This window comes from Pelodiscus sinensis, chromosome 5 (assembly GCF_052426305.1).
Source record: "Pelodiscus sinensis isolate ZL-2025 chromosome 5, ASM5242630v1, whole genome shotgun sequence".
NCBI lineage: Eukaryota > Metazoa > Chordata > Testudines > Trionychidae > Pelodiscus > Pelodiscus sinensis.
Window position 1 is genome coordinate 84,216,996 of NC_143056.1, and position 27,998 is coordinate 84,244,993.

Below are 27,998 nucleotides of genomic sequence, written 5' to 3' on the forward strand. Positions count from 1 at the left end.
GTCCATACACATGGAACCATCTGTGGTGTTAGTGTGCGCCACGCAGACTCAGCAGGCAGCCCCTGAGCTCAGGTGGGATCCTGCTGTCAGGCTCAGGGGAGGCCACAAACATGTCTGGTGCCCTCCCAGCACCTGCCACGGTTAGAAGCAGGCTAGCCACAAGGATGCAGGCACAATCCCAGACACTCCAAGGAATGCTTCACACAGCACATGCCTGCATGTGCAAGGCACCACCTGCTCCCACGGACAGCGCTGCTAGCTGCAGGTGTGTGTGCAGATGCCAGGGAGGGCCAGGTTGCTCCCGACTCCTCTGCTGCCCATGAGGGGATCCCACTGTGGCTGGACACTTCCCTTGCCTGCTTGTCCATGGGCCAGGAAGTGGGTGGGAAGCAGGCAGCATGGTCCCCCTGGCACCTCGGGGCCCCTGTGAGACAGGGCCTGCTATGCAGGCCGCACATGGCCTTGCTCCCGGGACATCCTCCTACTGTGGCCTGAGGACTGTTGGTCATTGCTCAGGGACAGTGTCTGCATAGATCAGTGGTCCCCAACCATTTGGAGCTTCTGGGCGCCAGGGGGCGGGGCCATTGGCCCACCGGGCACCAGAGGGCAGGGACACTTGCACCCCGGGGGCAGGGCCATGCCTACGCCACACCCCCATGAGCCACGTGCCTGGGGCCAGCAACCCTATGCGCCTCGTGGCCATGGGCGGGGCCACCCATTCGCTGCAAGCCTGGGGCTGGCGCCCTCCAGAGCTGCGCGCCCCGGGCCGGCACCCCCCCATAGCCATGCTCCCAGAGCCGGCACCCCCCATAGATACGCGCTCGGGGGCAGGGAGGCCAATTCGCCCCGGGCCAGCGCCCCCCGTAGCCACGTGCCCGGGGCTGGCGCTCCCCATGTGCCCGGGTCTGGTGCCACATTCGCGCAGCGCACCTGGGGCTGACACCGCGCACGCGCCCAGGATGGGGCCAGCCCTGAGCACTTGGTGGGTGCATACAAATGCCCCTGTGGGCACCACGGCACCCGCGGGCACTGTGTTGGGGACCACTGGCATAGATGACTAACCACCTCTCCCTCTTTGTGTTCTCCACAGCCGGACCAGTTGGGACTGAAGGACGAGCCATGCCACCTGAGCCAGCTACCAGACCCTGGGGGACCTCCTGCACCAGCATGTCAGCATCCTGCGCAACATGCAGCAGATCCTGGCGCAGAAGATCCACAAGGATGCTGAGTGGAGGAACCATGCCTAGGACCAGCTCATGCAGTGGTGCAATAGCATGTGTGCCATCACGCGTGACAAGATGGCACACCCGCCTGCTTTTGCTACTCCTGCCTACCACCCTCCTGCCCCCCCGCTATGCCCATTTCCCCTCTGCCTGCATGCCTATACTCCCTCCTCAAGTGATGCTCCTTCCTGAAGCAGTGCCTATGCCCCCTCATCACGTGATGTCTATTCTCCCTCCTCCTGCCCCCCTGTCATCCCTGACCCTGCTCCAGCCCCCCCCCCCCGCCCAACACCCTGTGGTCCCCAAACCCACCCAACTCCAACGAGGTCCCCGCACCCGAGGTGGGACATCTAGCCAACCCCCCATGCCACTCCGAGCCCCCCTCTCCCTCCAGGTTATGAACCCCCCCTCCCCTTTCACGTTATGCGCCCTCCTCCCCCTCCAAGTTATGAAACCTCCCCCCCCCCCAGCTTTTTTTAATGAAAGATCAATTCAGACTTTGTTTTGTTGGAAACCAAACAGGTGTTTTTATTGAGAGGTCAGGGAAGAGGTGAAGGGAGGGGTTGTGGTGGGAAAGGGATAGGGCAGCAAGCCAGAGGCCCCTGTTGGGGAGGCCCCAGGGAGAGTTACTGGGGTCCTTCAGAGAACCTCTCCCTCAGGGCCTGCCAGATGTGCACCCTAGCTTGATGGGCCTGGTGAATGGCAGCTGTCTGCGGCTACTCAAAGGGTCATCTCTTTTGGCTGGCGTCTGCCTTCCACTCCGGGAGGAAGGCCTCCCCCTTCCTCTCCACAATTTTGTGGAGGACACAGCATTCCGCGACCACCATGGGGATGTTGTGCTCTCCCACTTCGAGGTGGATCAGCAGGCACCTGAACTGTGCCTTGAGGCGGCCTAAGGCACACTCAACCTTGATCCTGGCCTGGTTCAGGCGAGCACTAAATTGGTCCCTGCTGGGGTCCAGGTGCCTGGTATAAGGATTTATGAGCCACGGCTTGAGGGGGTAGGTTGCGTCGCCCACAATGCACAATGGCATCTGCACGTCCCCAATTGCTAGTTTATGGCAGGAGAAGAATGTGCCTGCCTCCAGCTTCTCATACAGGCTAGAGTTCCGAAAGACACGGGCAGCGTGTGCCCTACCTGACCACCTGACAAAAATGTCCATGAAGCATCCACTGTGGTCGACCAGGGCCTGCAGCACCATGGAGAAGTAGCCCTTCCTATTAATATGCTGGACTGGTTGGTACGCGGATCAGTATGTGGCTCAGGTATGCGGATCAGTATGTGGGTCCAATCTATGGCTCTAGTGCAGTTCAGGAACCCCAGGGCAGCAAATCTGGCCACGATCGGGTCCAGCTCTCCCAGGAGGATGACCCTCTGCAGCAGGATTGAGTTGATGGCTCTTTCAACCTGCAGAAGGAGACAAATAAATACACAAAACAGAGAATGAGAGGGAGTGCCTGAGCCCTTGGGAAGTGCCCCTTCCCCCGGCCTCCAAACACCCCAGGACCCACCACCTATGAGGCCACCCCCCTAGCAGCAGGCCTGTGTGAGGGTGGGACGGCACAACCTCCCGGGTACAGGGCTATCCCCACTCTACTCCCCGCAGTCTTCATCCCCCTTTCCCGAGGGTCCCCCTTTTCCAGGACTCCCCTCCCCCTCCAGGGACTGCAGTCACAGAGTGCCTTACCTCCATGAGGAGGGCCCTGATAGAGGACTTCCCCACACCAAACTGGTTGCCCATCGACTGGTAGCTGTCTGGGGTGACAAGCTTCCAGAAGGCGATTGCGACCCGGTTCTCCAGGGGGATGGCAGGCCACAGGTGGGTGTTGCGTCTCCGTAGGGCAGGGGCGAGCAAGGTACATTGCTCCAAAAAGGTGGCCTTTCGCATGTGGAAGTTTTGGAGCCACTTCTGGTCGTCCCACCACTCCATGTCCAGACAGTTCCACCAGTCCGAACTGGTGTCGAGCCTCCAAAAACACCTCTCCACTGTGGGGTGTGGTTGCCAGAGTGTAGCTCCTGTACCCAAGAAGAGGGTCCCAAGAATGAGCTTGGGGTCGGGACCAGGAAGGCAGCTGGCACAAAATGCTGCAGAAACTGCAAAATGGCCATGTGGAGCCATCACATGCCCAGGTACAGCTCTGGCTACATGGCACAAAAAGAAAAGCTGCCGTGTCCAAAAAAATGGGACAACCACAGCACGCGCTGAGAGAGCTTTGCTGTCCCTCGAAGAGGTAGGCAAGCATGCAGCAGAAGCAGAGAAACAGCTGTCCAGGAGAGTCCCTTTAAGCACATGTCTGCAAGGCTCCGGCACCAGCACTCCGAAGCAACTGCTGACCCAAAGTCCTGGCTGAAGTGGTTCCAGGTGGCCTCTTATGTGAGAAAGCATCCAATCAGTCTGGGCGCTCTCTTTCGAAAAAGCAGATTGGTTTTTCCGATGCACTTTTGTGTGTGGACGTTCTATTCCGAAAGAAGTTTTTTCGGAAGATCTCTTCTGAAAAAAATCTTCTTTTGAAAGACGCTTGCAGCCCAGACCTAGCATTGAGTTTGTTAACAGGAAGCAATCTGCCTAGAGATGTTAGCCCGAGTTAAAAATTAATTTGTTTAGGAGACAGATCCAGAGAAGACAAATAAAGAAGGTGGAGAGATTCTGCATGACTAGATCTTAACGCAGGATCTGACTTTATTTGTATTGGCATTTTTCTGTTGTAAAGCAGTTAGGTTGCTTTTTTAGATAAGGATTATGTGGATAGGCCTAGCTCATGACATTTGCATCATTGCATTTCAAAGAAAGTTTACATAGGTGTTAATGGATTAAGTTATGGAAAGAAAAGGATTATTTTAACAAAAAACAGGACTAAGTAGCACTTTAAAGACTAACAAGATGGTTTATTAGGTGATGAGCTTTCGTGGGCCAGACCCATTTCCTCAGATCAAATAGTAGAAGAAAATTGTCACAACCGTATATACCAATTATTTTAACTGATTTTTTGGGGGTGTTGTAGACATCTGAAGACTCTGATCTTTATTTTTTTTAAATAACCTATGTTACTAATTAATACATTTGTTAAATACAAATGGTAATACAAATGGTAAATTGTTAAAACTAGAAGAAGTTTTCCATGGAACTTGTTTATTTGTTTGGCTTTCAATTAGAGTTGGATTCCAGACAGGTGATTTCCATTCAATTTTAGAATTTGTTTAGGGAGGGGCATTAAGGCCAGATCTTTTCTATATGGTATAGTTCTGTCTCTTATGAGTCAGTGGGTATACTAGATTTGTTGCAGGATGAAGACTATATTTGCAAGCTTTTTAAAACTGGATCTGCCTACAAATTCTGAAGCCATGTGTTAAAGTGCTGCTCTGGACCTTCTACTCTTTGTGTTGGTGATGCACTTTCACAACTTTTATCTGTGTTTACAGGTTTCTGTTTCACTGGCATAGTGATCCTAAACATTCATTGAAAATACCCATCACCAATCACCTGGGCTATGTCTACACTGCCCCTGTTTTGCACAAAAAATATGCAAATGAGGGAAAGTGTGGAATATCGCCAAGCCTCATTTGCATAATTAATGAGGCTCCGTTTTTGCACAAGAGCTGTTCTTCCTTTATGCGGAAAAACAGCTTTTGTGCAAGAGGGGGTTTTGGCACAAAAAGGAGCCGTGTAGATGGCTCCTTTTTGTGCAAAAGCCTCTTGCGCAAAAAGAGAGCCTCCTTAATTATGCAAATAAAATGCGGTGATATTCCACGCCACGCTTCATTTGCATGAACCAGGGGTTTTCAAACTTTGTGATACCGCGACCCCCCTGTAAGTTGTGCACAACCCCCCAGGGAGAAACGCGGGCATAAGCTTTTCCTCAAGAAGGCTACAGTGTAGCCATAGCCCTGATGTTTTACTTCCCTTCCTATTTTTCACATCTGTGGTTTTATTTGTTTTCTGTGTTGCTTTATTACTTATTTTTACTGTTCTATGTTTGTGCATTATTAATCGAATTAAGAGTTGACATCACAGAGAAAATATATCAGCGTGAGTGCATGACTTTTTCTTTTCTTTCCAGTGTAAGTAAATATTTGCAAGGAGAGCATGACTGTTTCCAGTTGAATTATAGATTACTTTAGCATCTTAAAGCTGAGCTATGTCTGGATAACAGCCTGAGTTGTTAGAAAGAATGATAAAATACATGTAGTCCCAGGGTAGTGTTAATTTTCTTTTTATTTTATATTAAACAACATAAGCATTGCTTCTTGTTAATTATCCCACGTTTTAAAATGTATGGCTTCCCTACCTACAAGCTGTTTAAAATATATCTATATTTATATCTAGTTTTTTTTGTTTGTGCTGGTGGTGCACATAAGAAAATTCAATCTACCCAAGGATGGAAAATGGTAGCGGGAACACTGCTTATTACTACAATGTTTCCATTTCACAGTTGTGTTTCAGAAACCCTAGGCTACTACTAAACACTGTTTCTGGCAGAAATGTATGGCCAGGATCAGCCAATATAAATGACATTGAACAATCTTGAGACATAATGTTGCCAAGTTATCAGCTCTGTGGCACAATAGATTGCTCTGTGGTTTTTTTTAACTATCGGGTGAATCCTAAGTATAAATGTAGCATGCAACAAAATAGCTGTTGTTTTAGAATGACGTGCCATGAATTTCTCACAGGGGGTGCCACTTTCAAGAGTGAAAATTAAAGTGGGTGATATTAGGTGTATTGGTGATAGGGCATTTCTCCCTTATATATTTCTATATAGTCTAATTTAAGGGCCTACAATTATGAGAGTGCCTAGGGCCTACGAATAACTTAATCCGGCCTTGTTCTGATGTCTCCTCCTCTCAGAAAGGATCTGCAATTGCAAAAAACAATCCTTCAACCATTACCATAGGTTCAAAATGGATATTTATATGAAATTATTACTCCCATGAGGTCCAGAAAAACATAAACAACTAGAATTTAGTATAGTGGTTGAAGTAAAATGTGTGGTTTTACTAACACATTAAGTAAGTGAAGCATAACCTTGAATTTCCTCCAGAATAGTTGTAATGTTGGTTAGGGTTACCAGGTAGCTTCATAAAAAATACCGGACACTCTTGATAGTGGGGAGGGAGCAGAGTTGACCGGGAGGAGGTGAGGGTGGGGGAGACAGGAAGCAGGACTGGTGCGGGGGGAGTCAGGGGCAGTGAGGGAGATCAGGGGGGGCAGCCGGCAGGAAGCAGGGCTGGTCGGGGGAGGGTCGGGGGCAGCAGGACTGTATGGGGGAGATTGGGAGGAGAACCGGCTGGAAGGAAGCAGGTTCTTGCCGGGAGGGTCAGGGGGAGCAGGGCTGGCTGGGGAGGTGGGGGGAGGGAGAGATGGGGAGGGGAGAGAATTGTCTGACAGTGAGTGGGACTGACCCGGGCACATGCAGATCCCAGAGCGCTGCCCATCCTGCGCACAGTCCTGGCGAATCACAAGCAAGTCTGGCTACGGCTCCACAACGCACTTGAACAGTGCTCAGGAGCACCGACAGGGCTTCTCCTCGTCCCCAAGGCATCACTTCTACATCAGATGCAACCAGAGGCTCCCAGCGCCGATTGTGCCCCGCCGCCCAGCCACTCGCCCTGCCCCCGCCAGACTTCTGTTGGGCACCCAGCCGGAAAACCAGAAAATATTGGACATTGCACATGTCTGGTATTTTCTGATTTTTTTTACCAGACAGGGGGCCCCAAAACCGGACTGTCCGGTTGAATACCAGACACCTGGCAACCCTAATTCTTGGTGTATGCGAGTACCCAAACAAATGATCAAGTCTCTAAACTATAATGTTCTCAGGACGGTCAACAAAGGGAAATTTTGTACAAATCTTGATATTAAATGATTCCTTAGAATAAATACAGTAATGTCAGTCCCACAAGATTATAGAGCCTGACCCTGGAACCTCATTCTGGGCCTTGTGGTCCTACTCCAATGGAATCCCATTCCTATATATTAAATAGATTTTTTAATAGCTATTATTGCCAAACAGAAGAGTTTCAGAAGTAGGGAGCTTTCTCTGATGTGAGCCAGTATTGCACCTTTATTCAAACATGTAGCCTTTACAATTGTTACAGCATTCATTTCCAAGTAGAATTCAAGTCTTTAGGAACAGTGGTACTCTCAGGTCAGAGAAGTCATGTCAACTGTAATGAGAATTGCTAGGTAGCTTGATGGTTGTCAAGGCATATACAGGCAGTCCACGACTTACGCGGATCCGACTTATGTCGGATCCGCACTTACGAACGGGGCTTTTCTCGCCTCGGAGTTCGCGGGCGGCGGGACCGCCCAGAGTGCAGCGGTCCCGCCACGGCGTCCTCCGGGGCGAGAAAAGCTGCTCCGGGTCTCCCTGGTGTGCTGGGGGGGACTCCCCAGCACAGCAGGGAGACCTGAGCAAAGCCGCACAGGCGGCGAGACCCCGCTGCCCGTGCGGCTTTGCTCCTTTGCTCCGGAGCAAACCCGCACAGGCGGCGGGGTCCCCTGCCTCTGCAGCTTTGCTCCTGTCTCCCTGCTGTGCTGGGGGGGTGGGTGGGGGCGAAGCCAGTGCGCGCCCCCCCCCAGCAGACCAGGCTTTTGTTGCGGGACGCCTGCGGTAGAGCAGCTGGGGTGCTGCCGGGTTGGTCCCGTGGGGACCTACCCGGCAGTGCCCCAGCTGTTCTGTCCCAGGAGTCCAGATTCAGCCGCTGTTGAAACTGATCAGCGGCTGATTCCAGGAAGCCGGGGGCAGAGCAACTCTGCCTAGGGCTTCCTGTAGTCAGCCGCTGATCAGTTTCAGCAGCAGCTGAATCTGGAGCCAGTTCCGACTTACATACAAATTCAACTTAAGAACAAACCTATAGTCCCTATCTTGTACATAACCTGGGGACTGCCTGTATTCTCCAAAATCTGTGTATTGGAGATTTGGACTTTAACTTCTGTTAATTTTCAGCTGGTCTTTGCAACAATTTAGTGCCCAGAGAAGAATAGAGGATAATATATTTTAGATGTCTATATTTAAAGGATGATCTTGCTTCCTACTCTGGAGGCATACTGCTGGGTGGACTTAGTGGGATGAACAATAGGAAAATGTATTTGTGTTTACCTGCAAATTTCCATTCTTCAAGTAATACATTTCACACATTAATCCACTCTGAATAAAAGGATTATCCACAAAATTGGTATTTGAAGATTAAAATGTATTTAATTTGGGGAAACTAGTTTTTTCTTCAAAATATGTTTAGCACAATTTGTAATGTAGGAAAACAGAACTGAATTATTGTGGCTGTGGAAGTTGTCTCAACTGAAAGGAAGTTCAGGCAGTGGGGCATTCCTCAGCTGCCTATGACTGACAGGTCTGGTTCTGCTTCCCAGCTGCAAGCAGGCTTAAGAACCCCCCCCTCCCCATGGATCTGTGGACCTTATTAATAAAAGAAAAAATATGTACCTGAATACAGTGAATTTCCCTGTTGCTTTGATCCCATGATATAGTTGTTCTCCATGTATTTGATCCTCAGATCAGATCGTCTGCTGATGTGTAAATGTGATATTGGAGCTAATTTTTTGCTGGAATTCCAGAAGGATCAATATGTAATGGCCCATACTGTGTTAGGGATGGGGCCTTTGGAGGCACCTAAACCTCCTAAGTATTTGAAGATCTCCTGTTGGAATGGGAGGCTCTTGCTTCATATCTGGTGGGTGTGCCCTGCATGCAGCCGTTTCACTGGCTAGCCCAGAACCATCAGACTGTGCCTGACTCCAGGACTGTTTTCCATCTGAGCATTTGTGGTGATGTCAGATGCTGTGAGAAGGGACATGACTTGGCAGGACAAAGTCTGCAGAAAGTTCAACCCCACATTTGGACTAAAGCCTCAGAGGGAATTAGATCTACACATGCACTATGTTGCACAGACTGTTATACGCCCTCTCACACGCTCTTTTACTGTCACACAAATCCTCTCTCAGTTGCACAGACCTTTTAACCTACCCCGCCCATTATTTTTCATGTTGCAGCTTTAAAGAAGATTTTCAGTTTCCTTACAAGCTGTTGCAATACAGGGAGTTTCTTCTGCAGTGTTTAGTTGAATTTGGCTCATATAGCAGAATTTAGCTGGTTGTGCTGACTAGAACCAGGCAAAATATGGCCAAATATTTTGCAGGCTTCCTTCACACAGAGCTCCTAAAGTCCTTGCTCCTGACTTGCAGTGAACCCCTTCCTCTATTCCAGTACTTTTCCCTTGTATTTTTACAGCTCTGTCAGTACCCCTAAATACTTTGCGGTACTGCTTGATAATTCATTTCTGGGTTCCCCAGTTCAGCTCTACTGCTGCACCTCAGCTTTGACCCTACTTTTCCATTATCTTAAGTATCAAAACAGTAAACACTGCCAAAATATTTGTTTGTTTGGACATACGGGGACTGGATGGAGATCTGCAGTAGATGACTCATTTCTTTTGAAGTGACTATCTAGTGAATTAAGGCTCCAATCCCAATATCTATCTAATTTATGTTTTTTACATAGGCCATGTTAATATGATATCATTATGCCTGGCCACTGTATGTAGACTAGGGATGTTAAATATTGGTTAATTGAATAGTCGATTAACCTCATGAATTCTTATTGGTTACTTGACTATTCTGTAGTCCCCAGCGGTGGGGCAGCAGCCAGTGAGCTCCAGCCCTACTCCCAAGGAGCCCCCTGCTACTCTGCACTGCAGCCTCTGTATTAGAGGCAGCAGCATTGAGTGCCAGGTGGGAACTGGTCCATGAGAGGAGCCAGTTTTAAAAGACAGCTCCCCTCGCAGACTGGCTAGCAGCCCTGTTCAGGGGTGGGTGTGAGCTCCCAGACCCAGCGCGAGCCAGAACAGAGCTGAGCTGTCTGCCAGCCTGCTAAAACATTTACTGGTGGGAGGGTGTATGTGAGGGGGAGAAATGCATGTAGTCTATAGCATTAACCTATAAGCTTTTGCTTATTGGTTAATCGACTACACCAGAGGTTCTCAAACTTTGTGATACTGCGACCCCCCTCTAAGTTGCTTGCGACCCCCTCCAAGTTGCTCATGACCCCCCGGGGGGTCAGGACCCACAGTTTGAGGAATACGGGACTATACCATTACATCTCTAATGCAGATGGGTGTTATTGCTATTAATGGGAGTAAAAATATTTCCCTGCTGGTCTTTGGAATCTTCATGATTTTCCTGTCTGTTTCTCAGCCCGATACCAAATCTTTCTCCTCCTTTATTATCATTTATTTATATTGGAATAGAAATCAGTCAGGGCCTATACAGGCACTTCGTAAAAAAGTCAGTACTCCAAAGAGCATACAATATAGGTTATGGCAGGATGCAACAAGTTGGTGAAACAGACAGTAGAAAGGATGGAAGATGATTTAAAAAAACCCAAGTATGTTGCTGTACAGTAAGTGTTACTATCATTCCTCTCCTACTCCCCGTATCTCTCTCCTTTTTGTTTTCCTCTTACACCTTGCTGCTGGGGCACAAGTAGTTGCCCAATTTTGTAGAAATTAGAGAGGCAACATACCTGCTTTATAGGGTATGTCTAGACTACATGGCTCCGTTGACGGAGCCATGTAAACTAGTTAACCCGGCATAGGCAAAGAAGCGGAGATTTAAATAATCCCTGCTTCATTAAAATAAACATGGCCGCCGCGCTGTGCCGACGATCAGCAGATCCGGCACAGCGTGGCAGTCTAGGCGCGGCTCTGTCAGCTGGGGAAGCCTTTGCTGACCAATCCCTTATGCCTCGTGAAACGAGGTTTACAGGATCAGTCAGCAAAGGCTTCCCTAGCTGACGGATCTGCGTCTAGACTGCCACACTGTGCCGGATCAACTGATTGTCGGCACAGCGCGGTGGCCATGTTTATTTTGATGAAGCAGGGATTATTTAAATCCCCGCTTCTTTGCCTGTGTTGGGTAAACTAGTTTATATGGCTCTGTCAACAGAGCCATGTAGTCTAGCCATACCCATAGAGATTGAGGCTTGGGAGTAGGAAGCAAGAAGTCCTGAGTTCTAGTGCTGGCTCAGCTGCTGACTCACCAGATAACTTTGGGCAATTCATTTGCCCTCCCTGGGTCTCTGCTTCCCTGGGATAACTTTCCTGTGTACTTTCTATCATTTGTTAAACGCTGGTGATAGGTTAGGCCATCTTCTTTCCCAGAGGAATTAGTGACAAGTAGAGTTTCAGACCAAGGAGTTGTGCTGGGGCATTCTGGGGAATCCGGAAGATGTTAGCTTCATTTTTTCATTGTAATTCTTCTTCCCTTTTCTCTTCTTGTGTAGTTCTGGGCTGCAGAAGGCCTTTGACTGGCAAGGATCATGACAGTGGTCCCCCCTATCTTCCAGGGTGGTTTATTTATTTTTTTTAAAGGTGGTTCATTTGCTTGTTTCCAAAGGGCTTTGCAGATGAAAAGTGTGACTCTACCTTGCACTAACCTGCTGCATGCTCTTTGTTTGTGTGGACTCTTCTGATGCACCCTAACAGTTCCTCAGTGCACATTGATCTAGTCCTGTTTCAAAGTTAGGATAGATCATAGCACACCAAGGAGCTGTTAATGCCTGTCAGCAGGATCCAAAGGGACAGTCAGTGCATGGCAAGCCATTGCAGGATTGATTTGATACCACAGGTTGCTGTGGTCTAAATGTTCATATAGACAAGCCCTGAGGCAGCCATTGTCCACACCTGGATTGAGCTCTCTGCCAAAGTCTAGCAGAATTTCGGCAGATGACACCATGGGAAACTCCAGACCAGTAAACATAACTTTATGAAATCCTGACACTATTCTCTAACTCATCCCCAACTCTGAGCCATAGGGAACAAATCAACCTTTCTCGTCATCACTTACTCATTCAGGAGAGCTGGCGTTTACAGGCAAACAGGAAAAGTTGCCAAAGGGAGTCCTGTGTACAGTGTGAATGAACTTGAGTAACCCCTTATCCTTTCTTCTTCTCTCAGTTACAGGACCAAGGGCATCCGGCAACCCAGAGGGAGGGAGGGAGCAGAGAAGCACAGCCCGTTCTGAGAATTCACTGGCCTCAAAGTACTAGTGCTTGCTTACTCTGTCACTGTTTGTGCTCTTGTGGGGCCTTCAGGCCTCCCAGATCCTGGATGGGAGGGAGATCAGGGCAAAGGCAAACTCTCAGCCATTGGCACTGAAGGAAAAAAGAAACGAGAGAAACAGGCAGAAAGGGAGGCTTTGCTGCAGGAACAGCTAGGTGAGCTGGATAATTGTTTGCTGCTTTCAGGGCAGATACTGGGGTGGCTTCATTTTTTTCTCTGAGAACTTTGTGGACCCTGTTGTGAGATTGGAATTGGCCATATTTGAACCCAGTCTGTTTTGGGGTTTGGGAATGAGCATTCTTAGCACAAAGATGCCCATGAGCTCTCCAGGAAGGGAACAATCCCGGGTTCACCAAAGGATGTAGGATAATGTGAGATATTATGGTCAGTGGGACATCTGTAGGGATAGAAGGGCAAGAGCTGCCAAGAGCCTGTATACTGAAGTGGAGTGGAGAAAAGTCCCCAGGGTCTGATCCTGGCTTGGCCTGGATTACTATATTTATTATTTGCATTGTGGTAGTATCTAGGGGGACAGGCCCTATTGTGCTAGGCCTGTGCAAACATAACAAAGAGACAATTCCATGTCTGTCAATTATTAGAGGGGTAGTCATGTTAGTCTGAATTTGCAAAAGTGACGAGGAGTCCTGTGGCACCTTATAAACTAAAGCTGCGTCTAGATTGGCGTGACTTTCCGGAAATGCTTTTAATGGAAAAGTTTTCTGTTAAAAGCATTTTCGGAACAGAGCGTCTAGATTGGCACGGACGCTTTTCCGCAAAAGCACTTTTTGCGGAAAAGCGTCCGTGCCAATCTAGACGCGCTTTTCCACAAAAAAGCCCCGATCGCCATTTTCAGGATCGGGGCTTTTTTGCGGAAAACAAATCTGAGCTGTCTACACTTGCCATTTTGCACAAAAGCTTTGCGCAAAAGGGACTTTTGCCTGAACGGGAGCAGAATAGTATTTCCGCAAGAAGCACTGATTTCTTACAGTAGGAAGTAAGTGCTTTTGCGGAAATTCAAGCAGCCAGTGTAGACAGCTGGCAAGTTTTTCCGGAAAAGTGGCAAGTCTAGACACAGCCTAACAGATTTATTGGAGCATAGCTTTTGTGGGCAAAGACCCCCTTCATCAGATCCATCTGACAAAATGGGTCTTTGCCCACGAAAGCTTATGCTCCAGTAAATCTGTTAGTCTATAAGGTGCCACAGGACTCCTCGTCGCTTTTGCGAATTCCATGTCTGTTACTTCAGTTCTGTATTTCTTCCTGCCTGGGATAAAATTAATCTGGTTTGAAGCCTCTTCCCATTGCTCCTTTATCATATAAGAAACATTCTGGGGGCTTCTCATGCAAACCAACTCAGTAGACAGGTATTGGTAAATATCTCGGGGCTTCTCTTCAGTTGGGGCAACATTCAGTGGTCAGAACAGTTCGAGGAAGTTCAGAGGAATAACCTGACTCTCCCTTGACAGTCTCATTCTTCCCTTGCTTTGCTTAGAAGAGGCTACTGCACTTGATAGAGGCAAGGGAGAGGTTTCATCTGTACCAGGCTGTTGGGAAGCTGTGGGCAATTCTTTGCATCATCAACATTAAAGGCAAGAATGAGTCCCATTTGTACAGCTATTTCACATGTCTTGTCTCTTAGGATTACTCCCTAGAGGGAAAATTCCAGGACATTGGCAAGATTGCTTTTCAGTGTTCTAAATACTGGAATGGTGCTTTCCCACTTTCCTTTCTTCCACAGTCTAGTAGATCTAACCATTAAAATCCCCCCCCCCCCGCTTCCTAGTTTCATCTAACTCAATCTCTCTCTCACACAAATTAAGTCCTCCTTTCCTTGGTACTTAACACTTCTCAGATACTGTTATGTCTCCCTGCCATTCCAGTCTTTCATTAGACAAGCTGAATGTACTTAATTGCTTCAGTCTCTTCCTTCTGTTGCTTTTTTCTGTACTCCTTTCATTTTGTGGACATCTTTCTGGTACTGAGAGGTCAAAACTACTATATTATTTCAGATGGGGTCTCCCAAAAGCTATATGGGGAGATTCTATTCTCTGTTCCAGAAACTTAGACCTGAACCTAGAGCTGATCTCAGTTTCCCCAGAACTATACTGACAGGGACTATCTCTCTGCTCTCTGAATGTTTATACAGTTCATAATTGAATTATTTTTCCCATAATTGAATTAATTGAAGCTCTGTTTCCCCATGCTGAGTCTCACCTTATTTTCTTGACACTCTTTTTTTTCCCTGTGTGTCTAATTTCTCTAGGTCCCTTTGGATTATTTCTTTTTCCTGAAAGGGTGTTAGCAACTCCTTCCAGTTTAGTATGATCTATGCCTGTCATTAACAAGAAGTATCTACCTTCTTAACTGATACTTGCTGATGATATTAAATCAGACCATCTGTACATTGGTTTAATCAGCAAAGCCTGCAAAAAGGGTTCTGTAGAGCACAGGAGAAACAAGTGAGCCAGTGAGAACTGGAAAGAACCCCTTGCTTCCAGAGACAAGCTCAGAGGAAGTACTAATGTCTTTCAGGAAGTTGGTGAAAATCTGCTAGATAGTATAAAAGAGAAGATGCTCATTAGAGCACCAGGACACTGGGCCCCATCCACTCCTCTGATGGGAGAGAATGGGTCTGCCTGTGTATGTTTTTATGCTGTCCTATCATATGGCAAGCTCATACTTAGGGTATAACAGTTATTTTGTGGGACCCTACTAGATGCATAACCCAAGCCAATGCTTTGTTTTTTATTTCAGTCATTCAGACCTGTAACTAGTTTTTTATGAACATGACAGGGTCAGAAATGAACCATTGTCAATTAAGATTTCAGAAAACTTTTTTGTAGGATACTGTGGTCCCAGCTTTCAGACTGAGGATCAAATTTGTTCTTAGATGCCCAAACGTGAATTTTACAAGTTTGAACAAATTTAGGAGCCTACAATATATGGGCACATGCCTTAAGTGTCTACATATGAAAGTTAGGACTCCCTGTCAAATGCGCTTGTTCACTTAGTTATATTCTCAAAGACTCCAGCGCTGGTACACAGGAGTATATGTAATTGCCTCCAGGTGGATTTGAACCTGGGACCTCTGGAGCTGAGTAGAGGAGCCGCCACCCTCTGAGCTAAAAGCCAGCTGGCTCCCAGCCCATGCTGTAGACTGAGTTCTCTTGATCTTAATTGTTGCTGTGGTCTAGGTGCCACTGTATTGGTCAGTGAACCACACTAAGGGTATGGGTTACATACTTTCCCTCAGTGAGGAAGCACATCCTGAGCTTCAGAGACCCACATACTGGACGAGCCCCTACTTGTAACCACTACCAGGCAGATTTGAACCTGGGACCTCTGGAGTTGAGTATAGGAGCCTCTGCCCTCTGAGCTAAAAGCCAGCTGGCTCTCAGTCTTGTGCTGTACAGGTCTCTTGATCTTCGCTGTTGCTGTAGTCTAGGTGCCATTGCATTGGTCAGTAAACCACGCTAGGGCTATGTCTACACTGGCAGGTTGTTGCGCTAGAAGTATGCAAATGAGGCTAAGCATGGAATATTGCCGAGCCTCATTTGCATACCTAATGAGCCACCATTTTGCGGAAGAGGCTCTTGTGCCAGAAGGAGCTGTCTACACTGCCCCTTCTTGCGCAAGAAAAACCCTCTTGCGCAACGCCATCGTTCCTGAAAATAATCAGTGTAGCGGCATTGCGCAAGAGGGTTTTTCTTGTGCAAGAGGGGGCAGTGTAGACAGCTTGTGCTAGCGCAAGAGCCTCTTCCGCAAAAGTGGCGGCTCATTAGGTATGCAAATGAGACTCGGCAATATTCCACGCTTAGCCTCATTTGCATACTTCTAGCGCAACAACCTGCCAGTGTAGACATAGCCTAGTTGTGTGGGTTACATATACACAAAGGCACAATTCCACTGACACATGGCGAGAAGTGCACTTGTGAGCACATATACATGAGGATGTGCACACAAGTACAGTTTTTTGAGCAGAGTGTGTTCATGCACACAGAGAAGTACATGCAGGAATAACCCTCCTAATACAGTCAGGGGTATGTAGACACAATTATATTTGCAGACATATCGATGGATGCACATACATGCCATACAGGCGCTGTCCCTCTGTCACACGTTCTTTCAGCAGGTGGCTGGCCAGTGCTGCAGTGACATAGTGTTCTAGCCAGCATCCGTGTTATGTACCACTCCACAGATTTTCACAAGCTTCCTAAAAGGCCTCAGCACTTCCTTTAAGAATTTGCTTCGGGGAAGAAAGAGGCTCCTCCAATTCTTACTGACTCTTGTCTCTCATTCCTTGTGCCATCTACAACACCAGGCTCTGTTTAGGGGCACACATGCCTGGAACAGGGACTATCTGTACAAAGCTAATATGTAGTTTCTGAGGAAGTTTTTGTGGCTCCTGAGACTCAGGGCTTCTCACAGAATGCATTGGTCCCTCCAGGAAGGGCAAGGGGCTTGGTGGGACTGAGAGTGAGTGAGTGAGACAGTCATACTTAGCAGGGGAAAAGTCATTGTGACTGCTTTCGCACTACTTGGTTTATTGTGCACAAACTGAACTCTGCCCAAAGTAATTTCCTTTACTTGTAACTTTTGTGGCTAGGGAAGAGAATTCCAGGCAGCTGGGACTGTTGGTCACTGACCAGATGGAAGATTTCTGGAATGAATGGAGGGGAAGTTCTTTTGGGAACTGGAATGGAACTGTTGCTTGTAGGATGGGGTAGGAGCTCAGGCAGTGAGGTTAGTGCCTGTGGAGGAATGGATAAGAACTGTGGCTCTATAGAGCAGTGGTTCCCAACTTTTTTTATACTGAGGACTGGCAAACCCATTCACAGACTTTTGGTGGACCTGTATCATTTTAGTCAAATATTTGCATATTCATTATGCAAATAATGAACATTCAAATATGCAAATAAAATGTTACCAGTATGCCAAAAGTTTGTGATTGGATTTGCCGGTCCGTGGTCTAAAAAGCCCCGGCTCGCAGTGCCAACCCTAACCCCTAGAGCCCCTCATCCCACCACTACCCCCCAGCACCAGCCATTGACCCCAGAATCCCCTGCACCCAACCCCCACCCCAGTTCCAGCCTCTTGCCCTCAGAGTTTCCTAGTGCCGACCCCCCAACCCAAATGCCTCAATGCCAGCCTTCTGTTTCCAGAGCCCCACTGCACCCAATCCCCCCCAGGTCTCCCGTGCCAGCACCAGTCCCCAATGTTAGCCCTTTCCCCTGTGCCAGCTCTGCCCCCCAGTCCTCACTACTAGTCCCAGTACCAGCTTCCCATCCTGGATGTCACTGTGCCCTTCAGTGACAGCACCACGCCTCTTAGAGCCCCATATCCACAGAGCCCCCCCCGCACTAGCCCAGTCCAAGAGTCCTCCATGTCTGCCCTACCCGCCTCACCTAGCCGTGCTGCTGCCTCCTAGCTGCCAGCTGAGCAGAGTGTTTCCCTGCACGGTGGGAGGGCTGCAGGCAGCCCATAGTGTGCCGTGGCAGCTGGGCTCTGTGTGGTGCTTGGCCCCAGTTGAGTGCTGTGGTAGCTGGGCCCCTGCTGAGTGCAGCTGCAGTGGTCAGCTGGGGCCAAGCACTATGTGGAACTTGGCTGCTGTAGTGCTCACAGTAGCTGGGCCCCTGCTGAGCACCATGGCAGCTGGGTTCCATGCCATGCTTTGCCCCAGCCGAGCAGTGCAGCTACCCATTACGTGGCCCTGCCAGCCAGGTCATGTAGCGGCCTCCAGAGCCTGCCCCAGTAGGTACAACAAGGGCCAAGGTGAGCCTGCCCCCAGTAGGTACAACCTCACTGTGGCCCTGGCTCCAGCCTCAGCACACACGGTTGCCTGCTGGGCCACTCACCCTGCTGCTGTGTGGGGAACACCAGTGGGCAGTATGCCCGGAAGGCAGGGATTCGTGGCCTACTGCCAGTCTGCAAATCGGTGGTTGGGAACTGCTGCTATAGAGACTTCTGTGTGGGACAGGATTAGAACCATGGCCGTGGGAGTGGGAACGCTGGCTGCATGGGCTCTGTGGGTAAGAGGGTGGGAGCACTCACTTCAGGGCACAAGACGGAATGCTGTGGTTTGTATCATGGTGTTTTATGGGTACTTTGCCTGCAGTTTGAAACACAAGGGTTACCAAAGTGCTGAATTTGAGACATTCAGTCTCTGAATTGTTCTGCTGTCTCCAGGAGGGGTGGGGGCAGAAGCTGGTTCCAGCATATCTCGGAAGTGCTTGGCGCCTTGATCTGACACATGAATATCAGTCATGAGAACAGTGGAAGAACTGCTTCCCCCAGCCTTTCACCTAGATGACTTCCTCATTGGAAGCTGCAATCAGTGGAGTTCTCTGTTTCATTTGCTGCATTTGGAAGTGGGGGGTTGCCCTGTCTTATCATTTTTTGCCAGCTCTGGTTTTCAGAAGTGACACCAGGTGCTGGGACCAACAGGTGGAGCAGCACAGCAGGCTGTATCGGGAAGATAAAGTTTTCCTTTTGCGGGTACAATTAGTATCACATTTTTACATCTGTAATTGAATTTTAGGTGCAAATCTGGGCACTTGTACTTTTTAACTACCCAATTGTTGATACAAAAGGGAGGTAAAACCTCAACCCTTTGAATATGTAACCCTAAATCTTTATATTGCTTCCTGTGACACCTGGCCACTTGTAGAGTGAGTAGAAGTACAGCTTTCAGTAGGATTTGCCTAGCCCTGTGCTAAGGTGGAAAGTGAGTCACTACCTCTTTGTCTTTGACTTATTGTTAGTGTTAGTGCATGGAATGGGGACACTTGATCTGGTTTTATAACATGAAAATGATGATTTATATTCATGGTGAGCATACAGAGATTCCATCTTAATGTGAGAAAGGAATTAGAAAAGATACTTTAAAAAATTGAAAATGAAAATCAGTTATTACTCATTGTATAGACTTTCCATCTTGTCATCACTGATGATCCACTCCTCTTAGGAGGCCCTGCTAGGGTTACCAGATGATTTCAAAAAAATACCGGACACGCTTTATCTCAGATGAGGGGCAGGGGGGCGGCCAGGAGAGATGCGAGGCTGGCTAGGAAGAGGTTGGGGGAGCAGGGCTGGACAAGGGAGATTAAAAAAAAATGTGTGTGTGGGGGGGGGGAACAGCTGGCCGGGAGGAGGTAGGGGAGAGCGGGACTGCCTGGGGGGGAAGAGCGGAGGGGAACCGGCTGGTGGGAAGCAGGGCTGGCTGGGAGAGGGTCAGGGGGAGCGGGACTGGCCAGGGGAGATCGGGGGGGGGGGGGGTAACCAGCTGGCGGGAAGCAGGGTGGGTCTGGGGGAGCGGCACTGGCTGGGGGGAAGAGCCGGGGGGAACCAGGTGGTGGGAAGCAGGACTGGCCGGGGCACACGCAGATCCCGGGGTGCTGCCCGTCCCGCACACGGTCCCGGCAGGGCACACGGGCGAGTCCGGCCCCAGGGATTCCATCCTGCCCTGGCCTCACCCTGCCCCTCTCCTTTCTACTGTGTAGTTGTGTACTGCCTGACTGGTAGACATGCTCACGCAGTGTGAGCATGTGTACCAGTCAGACAGTACGCAACTACGTACTGATTCTCATGATAATAATAAAACTTAATTAGAAAATACCAGACATTTATATGTCTGGTATTTTCTCAATTTGTTTCTCAGACAGAAAGCTTAAATCCTGGACTGTCCGGTTCAAAACCGGACACCTGGCAACCGTAGGCTCTGCTGACCAGTTCCTCCCTCCCTCCCCCCCAGTAGACAGATACTGCAGTTTGCATACAGGTAAAACACCATTAGCCTTAAGCTGCTACTGCATCCATAAAGGTAAAAGGAAAACAGTGCTTTGGGGAAGGCTTCCGCATAATTGTTATTTCATGAGCAAAGGTATGCTCAGCAGAATCTACCTCAGGGCAACTATACTCAGTTCTCTGCCTGTCATGCCCAAACATGCCTGGACATGCTGCTCTGAGCTGTGCCAACGTGAAGCTGATGTGAGACTGCGAACAAACAGTGGGTGTGGGATTTGTTCATCTACAGATCCCATCGACAGAGGACTTCTGTTTAGGGTTGCCAGAGGGTTTCAACAAAAATACCGGACACACTTGACGTTACATCACAATCTACATTACATCTTATTTAGAAAATACCAGACATTTATATTTTCTCAATTTGTTTCCTGAACAGAAAGCTCAAATACTGGACTGTCCAGTTCAAAACCGGACACTTGGCAACCTTACTTCTGTTCACTGTAACCGTGACCTCGGAGTGTTTTTCAAGCTAGCTGTAACTATCTTCTTTGCCTTTGGGCACAAAGGCATAAGGAGCCTTCTTGTGTTTGCCCAATTCCAGATACATTAGCTCACTATGCTGCATTTTTTTATTCTTTTTGATAGTTCATGAGTTTCCCTTTTGCTGCCTTTTTATTTCTTCTTTAAGAATCTATTTCTCCTGTAGCTCAGGGACTAAAGAATACATGCACCAAAGGGAAAGGGACTCTCTATTCTTTACACTGATCTTACCTAGGCTAAGGCCTTGTTTACACAGATCATGTTTTACTATGGCCCATGGGCATTAAACCTCCTGCATGTGTAATCTGGCAGAATATAATGCAATGAGGCAGGGGTCCACCAGACTCAATAATATGTCTCAATTTATGCTTGTGTAGGCAAGGGAATGGTCCTGCTATTGTGGGGAACGTTCCTGACTTCTGTGCTACTCTGGTGAAATGGGCTAGTGAAAGGATCTGAGTTCCTGATACCCCTTCTTTTACCCAAAGGCCTCCTTGACCTCAAGGGCTGCCCTTTCACTCCCGTGTATGGCAGAGCCCTTGCAACCCCAACAAGGCTGGGCCCAGGATTCCTGAGAGCTTGACCCCTAACCTTGTTGTGGTTAGCTGGGGCAGGAACTAATGTGTTCCTACTCCAGAGTGTCCTCTTCACATTGAATGCTTCCCTGACCCACTGATGATTACATGCGGTTCAAAGCAAATACGGTTTATTAAACAATCAAAATCAAAATAAAAAAAGAATAAGGAAACATGGAAAAAGTTAATGGAAGACACATCACTCCACTCTATGGAACGGAGACCTCACACACAGTGTCTCTGGCATGTCAGGACAGTTCAGTCTGTTCCTTGTAGGTCCCAGGCCTCCTCCTTAGGCCCTGGCTATGCTGAAGGGAATCTTCAGGTCAGACACTTGCTCTAGGTGGCAGGACCCTTCTCCCCAGTCTGGTCTGCAAGGCCTCTTGGCAGTAGGGTTACCAGATAGTCATAAAAAAAAATACCAGACACGCTTCACAGGGGAAGGGGGGAGGTGCTGGCCGGGAGGGAGTAGAGGTGCCGGGAAACAGAGCTAAGGGCGGTGGGGGGCAGCGGGGCTGGCAGGGGGTGATGGGGGGGCCGACGGGAAGCAGGGCTGGTTGGTGTGTGGGGGGGTCGGGTGGAAAGGGGCTGGCTGGGGGATATCGGGGGGGGGGGGGGGGGGGAGACGGCGGCCGGCGGGGGCAGAGCTGGCCAGGGCAGCTCAGGAGGAGGAGGAGGGGAGAACTGGACGCTGGCAGCAGGGCTGGCCGGGAAAGATCCGGAACAGGAATTGGCCAGCAGGAGGCAGAGCGGGGGGCTGGGGAGGGACTGGCTGGGGAAGACCGGGAGGAGAAGTTGGGGAGAATCAACCCACCGGCAGGCTAGGAGGGGGCGGGGGAGTGAATCAGCCGGCAGGGAGCAGGACTGACCCGGGCTGTGCAGATCTCAGGGCACTCCCGTCCCACGCGAATCAGTCTGGCTGCGGCTCCACCACGCGCTTGACCAGCGCGCAGGAGCATGGACCGGGCTGCCCCTCCTCCTCCCACGCAACCAGGGCTCCCAGCGCCGATCACACGGCGCCGCCCAGTCACTCCCTCCTCCCTCGCCAGGCTTCCATCCGGCGCCCCGCCAGAAAACCAGGAAATGTCCGGTATTTTCTAGATTTTTTTTTTACCGGACAGAGGTCCCCAAAACTGGTTGAATACCGGACATCTGGCAACCCTACTTGGCAGGTAGAGTCCCCCCACCACCCGTCTGCTAGGCCTCTACCCAGGATCCACCCTACTCTCCCCTGCTGTTCACTGCACCCAGCTCCAGCCTCTGCTCTGCTGTCTTTAGCACCTGGGGTGCTTCTCTGGCCCTTCTGGCTGCAACTCTGCTCCCAGCTTGGCTCTGCTGCTGGGCTGTGTCTCAGGGACACTGGCTGCAACTTGCCTTAGCCTGGCTCTGCTACTGGGCTGTGTCTCTGGTTGGCAGGGCTCCCCTCCCCAACTCAGTTCAGGCACATGTTGTTTCCTTAGTTCTGCCCCACTCAGTCTGACCCAGGCAGAAAACTTAGCTCAACAAAGGAGCACAGAGATCCTCACTCTCCTTGGCTTGCCTGTCTTAGCAGTCAGGCTGACCTGGACTGCTGGCTTCTTTCCATTGTTCCCGAGGGCTATCAGTCTCAGGATCCTGATTTCTCAAAGACCTTTCCCCTTCCTTTTGATACTGGGAACTAGCCAACCAAAACCCTGCACTGAGTTTTAGTAAGGGGCCAACTGTTCCCTTCTAGTTGTTAGTGTCATTTGGATTCCTAGCAACATTCCCATAGTCCTTGCCTCGTGCAGCTTTTCAAGTATAAACTAGTTTAATTAAATAGGTAGATTTTAAATCTGACCAGTCAAATGGGAACACGTTGAACCTCTAAAATCCGGGATTCTGGTCTGGCCATGGTCTAGCTAGCAGGACTACAGATATTGCTGGACCAGAGAGCCCCATTTGGCCAGGTTCAGAAGCGCAGCCTGGGCTGGGCTGGCGGTGGGGAGTGCAGCCTCAGTAGGGTGGCATATTGCAGAGCATAGCCCTGGCTAGGGCTGACAGCCAGGAGCGCAGCCCCTGCCAGGGCTGTAGGCAGCAGCCAGAGCGCAGCCCTGGCCAGGGCTGGCAATGTGGGAAGCGCAGCCCTGGTCGGGGCTGGTGTCAACAGCGCCAGAACCTGGGCGCGCAGCACAGCCTGGCCTGGTGCTGTGAGGGGCACAGCTATGGCCAGAGCTGGAGGCAGCGGGGCGACTCCTGTCTGGGGCTGGTGCAGTGTGTGGGGGAGGCTGTAGGAAGCGGGGCCAGCAATACAGGGCGCAGCCCCGGCCGGGAGCAGAACCCTACATCCAGGTAGGGAGCCTTAATCTCTCCTTGTCCAGGAAACTTTGTGGTTCAGGACCACTCAGGTCCCGAGGGTGCCAGATAAGGGAGGATTGGTCTGTACAAACACTAAATAAAGATGGACTAAAAACTGCTGTAACCATTAGGCTTGTAGTAGTTAATTTATTGATTAAGCTTAACCAATTTAAATGAATAATAAATCAGTTTAGCTATGCCTACATTAGGAGTTTGTACTGGTTTTACTATGTTATTTTAAATTCAGTCTAGTTGAACTGGTCCAATTCTGTGTAAAGACCTAAGAGCAATTTGACTAGGTCTTTTTCTCAGTATGACTGTAGACTGGTGCTCTGCTGCTGTAATGGAGTTAAACTGATATAGACTTCATATTTTCCCAGGTGTCTGAAAGGGAAGCCCTTAAGATGACAGCTTTGGTGGTGAATACATTTGCCCGAAGAAAGCATTATAGTCTCTTTCCATAGAGCTGATGTAGGAGTGCTATCTCCTGCTCTAGTTTAGGAAGAGATCTGATATACCTGTGGTCTGAATCAGTGGTTCCTAGCTAGAGTACATGTGCCCTTGGGGGTAGGCAGAAGTCTTCCAGGGGGTATATTGGTTCATTTACTTTTACAATAGGCTACAAAAAAGCACTAGGGAAATCAATACAAACTAAAATTTCCTATAGAGAAACGACTTGTTTACATTGTTCTATATTTCAAAATATAAGGACAATATTTATATTTCAATTGGTTTGTTTCATGATTATATAGTAAAAATGAGAAAGTATGCAATTTTTCGGTCATAGAACGATGTGACACTGTTGTATTTTTGTCTGATCTTTGTAAGCAAGTGGTTTTTAAGTGAGGTGAAATTTGGGGTATGTTAGACCAATCAGAGTCCTGGAAGGGGTGTAGTAGTCTAGAAAGGTTGAGAATCGCTCCTCTAAATGAACAACAAATGGTCTGGTAGCACTTTTATAGACTAATGAAACATGTAGATGGTGTCATGAGCTTTCGTGGGCACAGCCCACTTCTTCAGATGACTGGAGTTATGGGTTGGGGATATGAAAACTCAAAATAAATAGGAGAAGGGAAAGGGAGGAGGGGAGAGAAAGAAAAAGGGAAGAGGGGTGGGAGACAGAGCATCATTAAGTATCTGGAGAATGGTTACTTAAACCTAAGCGGATAAAAATCGAAGTCAATAGATAGATTCCTAAAACAGGAAGGATACCACTCAGGGAGCTGTTAGCACCTTCAGTTGTTATTAAGTAGGTAGAGTCCCCACCAGCCCATATCACGATTGAGTCAATTAGCATGTGAATTGAATTTGTGGATGAACTGGGATTGCAGGGCTTCTCTGTATATTTGGCTTGTAGAGCTGGTTTGTGACAAGACAGCTACTTGCGGGTCTGTCAGACTGTGGTTAGGCAAGCTGAAATGCTCACCAACAGGCTTCTGTATATTCCCTTTACATATATTCAATTTGTGTCCATTGATTCTTTCCCGCAGAGACCGTCCAGTTTGTCGAATATATATAGCAGTGGGGCACTGCTGGCATTTGATGGCATGAGCACAGCACATGGCGGATGTTAATACCACAATGAAGATTTTATTGTGGTATAATTGTAAAGATCATACGTTCTTTATAATGTGATTTCTTTGAGGCATTGCACAAAATCGATCACAGGTGGCACTGATTAGCAGCACCTTATAGGCAGTTTTGAGAGAGGGTGTGGAGACTGGAATATCTCTCTCACACACTTTGAAGATGTCCCTGCAGGTCAGGACTGAGGACCAGTAGTGATGTAAGTGGTAGGGACAGCTTGACTTGCAGTGGTTCATATTGTGGTGTAAGCAGAGGATTTGTTCACCAGGGTCTGCTAAATCTTGTAACTTTCATCACATTCCCATAGTATTTTAAGGGAATAAATATAGATAACAAGGCAGATCATTTCTTTGTGTGAATGATGGAACTAGGTCTTAAAGCAGGGCTACTTAACTTTGGAAACCCCGGGGGCCACATGATGCTCACAGCACATGCTGGGGGCTGCAACTTAAGTGTGGTTACATATACATGCAAATAGCTTCTTTCACACTGACAGGCATGAATGCAAAGATTAAGGCAAGACTACACAACATGCAGGCCCCTTTTAAGTTAGTTCTGCTGACATTAATAAAATGCAATATTTACCCGATTTCCACCCAGGTGACAGCACTTTTAATGAGCAATGATGGTCCAGGAATTTTACTACTAAAACTCATATCAATAGAAGACTATTATGTTGACTTCTTTTTTGTTTTGGCTCCTACCCACAGGCTGCAAACAAATAGGTCATGTGTTGAGTAGCCCTGTCTTAAAGTATAGTTGATCTGGTAGCCCCTTCAATTAATTTTTCTCTGCTTATGCTTCTGTTTTTCTTTACAGGCATCTCCAATCAGTTTTTAAACAGCAGAGAATCTAACAGCTTTGAAGATTTCTGCAGCCTCACACTCCGCAGTAACCATGTTAAAGAGATGAGTCTGACCAGTGCACCCCATGGGTCCCACACAGCTTGCTGCACAGGATCATGGGAAAAGGGTGGCAAGTGTATTTGAGATGGAGGAGGAAGGGTTTTCACTCTTCCATGGCTCGGAGATCCCCTCCGAGTATACAGGTGAGGTGGTCCTTGTGACATCTACACAGTATTGGTGCTGTGCTCAGTGAATCACACACAGAATGGCTGCTTAACAAAATCCTAGAGTGTGATCCATTACATGCAGGGCACTTGATGGGATAAAGGAATAGAAGAAGAGGACATAAATGGTGACAATGTACTGGTTATGTGTATGCATGTATGTGTATGTAATGTTGTCCCACAAGGAATTAAAAAAAACCTACTGCTATCTGTCATGGGAGATCTATGGGTTTAGGGCAGTAAGTGCAGGTGATAGAAGATGGAGTTCAAGGACTAGCTAACTTAGTGTCATGTGGCACTCACTTTCACAGACTTCCTATCTTCCCTCTTGGCTGGTTCTCCAAAGCTTCCCTTCATGGGTACTGTCTTCTTCAGTCTGAGTTTTCTGTATTACTACCATTCCAGCCCCTCTTTTCCTGTGACTCTTGGGCTGCTGAGCCATATTCTCCTGTCATCTCCATGGGATTTGATTGCCACTGATATATCGCAGTACTGAAGTCTTTCTCTGCAAACACCTGTTTATAGCATTGTCCATTGTTGCTGCTGTGGGCAGGGAGTACAGAATGGAAGTGAGAGCACCAGAGACAAATTTGGAAAAAAAAATAGATTTTCTGTGTACTTTGGGATTCGGTTTTAGATTTGGTCTTCTCCTTTATGCATCTCTATCATATGCCACTGAAGGTCATTCCCACCTTGCCAGACTTAGGATGCATCTTGACTACATTCCTCTTTCGAAAGAGGAATGTAAATGAAGGAAATCAAATATGCCAATGAAGCGCAGATTTACAAATCTCACGCTTCATTTGCATAATTGCGTCCGATTGCTTTTTCGAGAGTTTTTTTTTTTGGAGAAAAAAAGCAATCTAGACACGGTTCTTTCGGGGGAAAAAAAACCTTTTTTGAGAGAACCCTGTAAAACTAATTTTTTCAGAAAGAAGGGTTCTTTCGAAAAAGGTTTTTTTCTCAAAGAACCGTGTCTAGACAGCTTTTTTTTTTAAATGTTGAAAAAGCGATTGGACGTGATTATGCAAATGAAGCGTGAGATTTGTAAATCTGCACTTCATTTGCATTTTTGATTTCCTTCATTTACATTTCTCTTTCAAAAGAGGAATGTAGTCTAGACGCACCCAAGAGGAGAAAAGGCAAAAAGGTATCTAGTTTGAACACATTTAACTCTTGGGGCTGGAAGCAGCAGGGGCTATCTGTTCTCTTTCCTATCCCCAGAAGCCTGAAATTTGGCATAAAAATGGGAGCAGTGTTGTGCTCAGGTTAGGACAGCATTTGACATCTGTAGTAGTTCTGGGTAAGAGAAGGAGTTCTCACTCAGATGGAGTGTGAGAGAAATCTGGGATTGAAACTGACTCCAATCTCCAAGATACATCTGTGCCAACTTGGGCGGGAGTGGATTTGTGCTAGAACACTGACTTTTCTAGGGAACTGGATGACTGGTCTAGCACAGCCCCCACTTCTCTCATCCTTCTTCTTTGTCCATCTCTGTAGAAAATCCACCTCTGAAGCGGAAGAAGGGTCCAGCCCCCAAGATGCTGGGAAATGAAGTGTGCAGTGTATGTGGGGACAAGGCCTCAGGCTTCCACTACAACGTGCTGAGCTGCGAGGGCTGTAAGGGCTTCTTCCGCCGCAGCGTCATCAAGGGTGCTCAATATGTCTGCAAGAATGGTGGCAAGTGTGAGATGGACATGTACATGCGCCGCAAATGCCAGGAGTGCCGGCTGCGCAAGTGTCAGGAGGCAGGCATGCGGGAGCAGTGTGAGTGCAGGGGAGAGAAACATGTTGGAGCAGTACGGATGCAAGGGTGGGGTGTGTAGGAGCAGCATGGGTGCAGAAACCACTTGTGGGTTTGTGGAGTCTTT

General features: G+C 48.4%; 1 protein-coding gene across 5 annotated transcripts in view; it reads left to right on the forward strand.

Moving 5' to 3' along the window:
• Positions 1–27,998, forward strand: part of NR1H3 (nuclear receptor subfamily 1 group H member 3) — a 78,217-nt gene that overhangs the window by 19,949 nt on the left and 30,270 nt on the right. For 3 of the 5 annotated variants that reach the window (XM_006135350.5, XM_006135349.4, XM_006135352.5), the window contains exons 2-3: positions 25,878–26,106; positions 27,628–27,894. In XM_006135350.5, the coding sequence (XP_006135412.1) occupies positions 25,989–26,106; positions 27,628–27,894 (385 nt within the window). In that variant the 5' untranslated portion in view covers positions 25,878–25,988. Of the gene's footprint in view, positions 1–18,567; positions 18,793–19,868; positions 20,075–25,877; positions 26,107–27,627; positions 27,895–27,998 lie in introns of those variants that run through there. The other 2 variants (XM_025190880.3, XM_089778569.1) reach the window with 2 other exon arrangements.